The sequence below is a fragment of the Hylobates moloch genome, unplaced genomic scaffold, assembly GCF_009828535.3.
Source record: "Hylobates moloch isolate HMO894 unplaced genomic scaffold, HMol_V3 SCAFFOLD_9, whole genome shotgun sequence".
NCBI classification, from domain to species: domain Eukaryota; kingdom Metazoa; phylum Chordata; class Mammalia; order Primates; family Hylobatidae; genus Hylobates; species Hylobates moloch.
Genome location: NW_026652284.1, coordinates 73,269,658 through 73,276,853, shown reverse-complemented (window position 1 = coordinate 73,276,853; position 7,196 = coordinate 73,269,658). Strand labels below are relative to the sequence as shown.

The following is a 7,196-nucleotide window of genomic DNA, read 5'->3' as shown; positions in this document are numbered from 1 at the left end:
TAGTGACACTTCTGTAATGGGTTACAGATTGTTGCTGTGGTGTGTACAAAGCTTATTGGATAAATGTCTTTAGGAAAGGAAAAGACATTAGTCTCTTAGTGATCAATAGGATAATAAATTGTGCTTTGTTTCTTTCCCTGGATTTCATGTTTATCTTTAGAATAAATGTTAGCTTACTCACTGCTTCTGTGGTTTCAAAGCTTTCAGTGTCGTGAAACACATAAACTTTTTCTTCACAGTTAGCAAATCCTTAGCTTCTGTGCTGGACAAATAGTCATGTGAGTAGAGAGAACATAAAATCAAAGCAACAAGAAGCTAGGGCAGAGGATTTAGAGGGCAAGCAAGCATGGGCCAGGACTTTGACAGCACTCATCCAGCAGCATGCGAACTCCAAAGAGAACCAGAGCTCCAAAGAGAAGTATCCGTTTTCTACCCACCAAAAACACCCACATTTTCCCCTCCAAGATGCTCAGGACTCTGTGACTTATTTTGGAGGAATTGTCCCTTTATCACATTGTCAATATTCATAAAATGGCAGGTTTCTGACTACCCAGTACTTACGAGCAAATACAAGTATGAGAGAGTTTGTCTGTCACCAGGTGAGTGCCGTGGGATTTTTGTCATTGAATCCGCCCCCGGTTCAGCCTTTTCCTGCCTCTTTTAGTAAAGACGGGTTTCACCGTGGTCTCGATCTCCTGACCTCGTGATCCGCCCGCCTCGGCCTCCCAAAGTGCTGGGATTACAAGCGTGAGCCACCGCGCCCGGCCTACAAGTAACTTTTTAAAATAATAGCAACTTAACTATGTTATCCATTCAGCTCTAATTCAGATGTAATCAGGACTTAAGATTCTGTAAGAGCCCATGTGGAAATGTTTTGTCATTAGCAAGGGTGTAAAAGGAAGAGAGGAGAGTTTTGTTGTTTCTTTTCCCCTTTGACTTCTTTTACCAGAGTAATTGAAACAATCAGCTTCCTGACATCCTAAAAGATAATGATCAGAAGAGAGGGCTGGGTGTGGTAGCTCACGCCTGTAATCCTAGCACTTTGGGAGGCTGAGGCAGGCGGATCACGAGGTCAGGAGATCGAGACCATACTAGCTAACATGGCGAAACCATGTCTCTACTAAAAATACAAAAAATTAGCTGGGCATGGTGGCGGGCGCCTGTAGTCCCAGCTACTCGGGAGGCTGAGGCAGGAGAATTGTGTGAACCTGGGAGATGGAGCTTGCAGTGAGCCGAGATTGCACCACTGCACTCCAGGCTGGGTGACAGGGCGAGACTCCATCTCAAAAAAAAAAAAAAAAAGAAAGAAGGAATTGGAAGAGAGAATATAAAATAGACCTTTTTAGATTTTTCTTTAATTTTCCTCCCTACTGACCCATTCTGAAAGAAAGAGTTATTTATTACATTCTTTGCCCCACTTTGGTTAGCTGGCAGAAATAGAGAGGTTTCTCTCCTTTTGCCTTTTACCCCCTAGTAAATAAAATCTGTCCAACATTGATTGTAAATGTAGACAATCATCAACAGATTCTTTGAAATCAAAGTTAAAATTGAACATACTCAAGTGTAGCCAGCAGTCCTTCCAGACGAGAATGTAACATGGAGGCATGGACATTATTTAACAAATATTTATGATCTTCCTACTATGTGCCAGGTACTCTGCTAGCATCTTGAATCAGAAGGTAGATATTCAGAAGGAACAATTTCAAACCAAAGAGGAGGACCAATTGCAGGATTATTTTAATTTTCCTCACAAATGTTATAAAGAGTATGTCTTTTTTAGTAACCTTCCACACAAATGGGTTGTTAATGAACAAATGCAGATAAGATGTGCATGGCTTTCACTGAGTTGCATTTATATGCCTCATTATTTCTACATAAATATGCCCAGCCTGGCTTTTGTTCATTGCCATTTAGAGTGATGGTGATTAAAGTAAATACAAAAGTACAAATAAGAATGCCTTAAAATAATGGTGTAATCATTACTAATTCATTTTATATTTATTGTAGTATTAGTTCTAATGAACCTTCTTGATATTAATGTGGGTGTTATAAGTACTCTGAATTTTTTACTGTGAGTCAGTATTAATTAAATGAATGGTTATTATTGTCTGTGTAATGGGCCTAGGAGGGATATTATTTTGGTGTTTATAAAAATCAATAGTAATGCCTTAATAGTAAAAGCTTGTTTTTATTCTTTCATGTTGATTATTAGTACTGCTTAATTAATGTGTGCTTATTGTACAATAATATAGTTAGGCAGATTCCAAGCTTATGATATTCTTGTAAGGTCTTCTCTGCCCACTGAAGACAGAGAAAACCATATTAAAGTAGCCCTGAGACGGAGTAAACTTTTTTTTGTAACTCTTTGAAATTGATAGCCCATGTGTGGTTTATACAGAATGTTCTCAATTAACCGATTATTAGAACAATCAGCACATTTTCCTAACAGTAAGTTAAATAAGGTGATATAAAAAGGCTTGAAAACTATAAATTAGCATTTTCTTCTACTCTGCATTGATAGAATATTTTATAGTATTCAAAAACCTTTCACAACCATTTTTCTACTCATTATTATTATGACAAACATTCTTTTTGGTAAGAAGCAATGTACTTAGTTGATTACAGTGAAGGATTCAGTTAAGAAACTAATTTAGAAATCTTGTTTCTGGGGCTGAATCCATATGACTCTAGGCCATCCTAAGGCTTAGTGTTATTATTTATAAAATGATACTAAAAGTGCCTACCTCATAGATTTATGAAGCACCTCACTCAGTAACTGGCGTGTCCTTCGCTTCCCATTTGTGTTAACTCCTACAGTTACTATAGACAGGTGGGGGATGAATGAAGCTGGAGCAGGTTATGGATCTATCTAAGGTAACACGGTTGTTGGTAACAGAAAAGGGACATGATGGAAGGAATGTGGAAGGGAGCAGAATAAGGAAGAAAGTGACAAAGTTGGCTGCGGAAACAGCTCCCACAGGCATGTAGGCAGTCAGGAACCAGTTGCAGGAGGGTAGGCACTGCCATTTCTACAGTATTCCTTCCTTCCCTGCTGGATGGAGAGCAGCAGAAAAGGAAGCACACCCTTGGATCCACTGAAGGCTGGAATACTAAAAATCCAGACCACACAATCTACACGAAGTGAGGAGGCTGTAAGCCAAGCTTTCCAAAGAGTACGTCACATGTGAGAATTTACTGCCCAAAGTGGGACTCACTCTTATCAAATTTTATATACCTGAATTAACTAACGATTTGATTTAATTCGTGAGTTAGCATGAAATACTGGAAGTAAAAAGTAATAATTCTTTCAACAGTACTTCTCAAACTGTGTTTTGCATAAAACAGGATTACGATAAATGTCAAAATGTGTAAGATATATCATATTAATGACTTGTTTGTAATAAAAAATTATATTAGTCATGAGTATGTGAACTCTATATATACCAAAATTACTACTGTAAAATATTAGAGATTAGTTTTTACTTAAAGTGAAATACCACATGATGTTTTAAATCTATACATATATAGACTTTCTAGATTTATAGATATCTAGAAATATATATGTATATATGCATACACACATGTGTGTGTAGATATATATCAGTTTCTAGATATAAAATATATATTATAGCAATATATATTACTTAAAAAGCAAAAACCAGACTGATAATTATTTAATAGCATACAAAATGCATTTAATATAATTTTTTCATTAAAACATGAGTTTAAAATTTAACATATTTTGAAAAATTAACCTTAATGCATCAAGTATTGTTAAATCTCAATACATATATTAAATAAATACTCTGTTAATTTATGTTACCAAGAGTTTCATTACATGGTGACTTACAGTATAATTTAAATTATGGTGTAAATTGAAATATTCTTAATATCTAAGCACAGAGAATCAAAAGTAAGGGGGGAAATTTCAAATGGAGAGAAAATTGTAGTTGGTACTGGGTTTTTTCATTTTGTTTTGTAGAGAATACAAGATTTACAACTCATTTAATATTAAATAAAAATAAGAACCAGAGGCTTATTCAGAAAGCCAGTATTATAAATATTGACAAATTATGTGTAAATTACATGTAATGGTTTGTTCTCCAGAGTAGCAGTGAAGGGTGAATGGTGGAAGAATAAAAGGGAGGGAAAATAGTATGAAAGTAGAGAAAGAGAAATATGAAAGATATATTGAGGGGCAAAGGAAGTGATGAGAAATAAAGTGTAATTGAAAAGAAAGAAGAAGAGGAAATAAGACATACAGTCATATATTGCTTAATTATGGGGACACATTCTGAGAAATGCATCATTAGGCGATTTTGTAGTTGTGCGGACATCATGGAGTGTACTTCACAAACCTACATGGTATGGGCTACTACACTCCTAGGCTACATGGTATGGCCTATGGCTCCTAGGTTACAAACAGGTATAGCATATTACTGTGCTGAATACTGTAGGCAATCGTAACACAATGGGAAGCAAATGTGTATCTAAGCATACCTAAACTTAGAAAAGGTACAGTAAAATTAAGATATTAAAGATAAAAATATGGTATACCTGTACAGAGCACTTACTATGAATGGAGCTTGCAGGACTGAGAGTTGCTGTTGTTGAGTGACTGTGAAGGCCTAGGACATAACTATACATTACTATAGACTTGGTAAACACTGTACACTTAGGTGACACTAAATTTATTTTTAAAGACTAGGTGTGGTGACTCATGCCTGTAATACCAGCACTTTGGGAGGCTGAGGTGGGCAGATCACAAGGTCAAGAGATCAAGACTATCCTGGCCAACATAAAATACAAAATTAGTGGCATGGTGGATGCCTGTAGTCCCCGATTGGACTGAGGCAAAAAATCTTGGAATCAAGAGGCAGATTTAAAAAAATTATCTCTTCAATAATAAATTAACCTAGCTTAACTTTTTAACTTTATAAACTTAAATTTTAAGAAACTTTTTGACTCTTTTGTAATAACACAGCTTAAAACACGCACTGTACAGTTGCAGACAAATTTTCTTCGTATCCTTATTCTACAAACTTTTTTCTATTTTTAATTTTTTTCTTAAAATTTTAAACTTTTCTTGTTAAAAGTTAACACACATGCACACATTAGAATCAGGATCACCAATATCACTGTCCTCCACCTCCACATCTTGTCCCACTGGAAGGTCTTCAGGGGCAATACCATGCACGGAGCTGTCATCTCCTGTGATAACAATGCTTTCTTCTGGAAAAACTCCTGAAGGACCTGCCTGAGGCTCTTCTTGAGGAGGTGTCACTCTTTTAAAAAATACATCCATGGTGGTTTGCTTGATCTGTTTCTTTTTTTATCGTAGGTTTTTGTAATAATGTATTGTGCTGCTATGTGATGACAACTATGATGTCACTAGGCAAGAGGAATTTTTCAGCTCCATTCTAATCTTATGAAACTACTGCCATATATGTGGTCCATCCTTGACCAAAATGTTGTTATGGGGCACATGACGGTGTACAGAAAGCCTGGTATAATGATGTGGGGGATCCTGTGGGGATTCCCAGAGTGGGTTTCAGGAATTAAAAATCTGTTACAGAGTTTTGTAATAAAAATTAGATGGGAAACCTAATTTGTTAGCTTTTCAACTATTTTTTCATCATAGCTTACTGTTTAGAATAATGCAAAAAGTTATTCTCTGGGATTGTAGATCACAAAGCACTATTAAACTCATATTATAGGTAGAAAGAAAAAAGAGAAAAGAAAAACACCAAAACTGGGGCACTGTGAGGTTTTCTGACTAGTGCAAGTCCCAGCAATGTTGATAATATTTGCAATTTGTAAAACTACTTTCTCATGACAAAGAAAAAGATAAATGGGGGAAAAGGGGCCTATGTTCAATTATTAACACAATGATGGTGGCATCTTTATATATCTTCCACGTAAGACTAAGTTGCTAAAATAATTCTGGTCTCACTCTATTTCCTGAAATGTTAAATCTCTCTTACGCTTTCATGACACCAATATTACATTTTTCTTTTGATCCTACCATCTCTCTTTTGAAGACAAATGTGGCAAAGAAAGAACATAAATGTCCATGTAATCAAAATAGCTATGGCTATTTAAAAATAATTGCTTCCCAGGGATATCTGATTCAATAATTATTGCATTAAGTTGTGGATCAGATATTTGCTTCTTGGGCAGAGTGGGCATGTGATGTTTTAGAAGCATGAATATTGCTATTGATAAACAAAATGTGGTCTGATGGGGTTACATATGAGAACATGCAGTGTCTCTGTAGCCATGTACGGGAGCTGTGGTATCCACACTCAGCAACAGTGACCCCTGGGCCTTGTGACATTCTTGTTGTTTTCCTCATCCATGTTCAGGGTTAAACGATGTACAGTCAATATCAAAAGTATAAATAAATAAATTGATTAAAAATTATTTTTAAAACCTGGGTAAATCTTCAATCTTCTAGTTCACTGTGAGTTTCTCATTAAATCTGTGTCATAGTCGTACTTTAAGCTATGTTTGTTCTCGGTTTCCTTGGTTCTGTTTTTTTAATAACATTGTTATTTTTCCACTGTTCTTCTCAGATGAACAATACCCCTTCCTTTCATACTTGCTACCTGTTTACTATGTTATTTAGGGCAAATTAACTATATACTCTGAGCTTTTAGGTTTTTTTCTTTATGAAGTAGGTGTCATGGTATTTGTCAAAAATATTTTTGGTGACTGTTAAATGCATAATCATGTATACTCTTTTGGCCAGGACCTAGCACACAGCAGGTATTCATACCTATTCCTGGTAGGTGTTAGTGTGCCTCCTTTGTTTGTATTACAAATGTACTTTTATAACTCATGATGGACAGAAAAGATACCATAGGCTGTTACTGCTGCTTCCACCAAGAGCAAATGAAAAGAGGACAGGTTCCTCCACCGACTAGATGCTGCAGATATTCACAATAATCAGATTGTCTGGAGAGATTTGCCTTTTGCAAGGTATTTCCACATTGCTCCTCATGGAGATCTGACATTTGGATCTAATATCTACATGCTCATTCACCATTAATACCTACCCTGAGGCCTCTCTATTGCTGTCAATTGGCACAGTCTGGATTCCATGAAGTACACTATAGATGCTGGATCTTCGATGCAGTCTCTTCAGCAGTTCCTTGGGCTTGAAAGTCTTTGCAACACCTATCTTCTGATGAGTT

At 36.1% G+C, this 7,196-nt stretch overlaps 1 protein-coding gene across 1 annotated transcript in view; it reads left to right on the top strand.

Moving 5' to 3' along the window:
* The first annotated feature begins 298 nt into the window (after positions 1-298).
* LOC116812673 (putative uncharacterized protein LINC02906) overlaps positions 299-7,196 on the top strand; it is a 32,425-nt gene continuing 25,527 nt past the window's right edge. Inside the window, exon 1 of the mRNA XM_032758470.1 lies at positions 299-418. Within this exon, the coding sequence (XP_032614361.1) occupies positions 382-418 (37 nt within the window). The 5' untranslated portion in view covers positions 299-381. The remainder of the gene's footprint in view (positions 419-7,196) is intronic.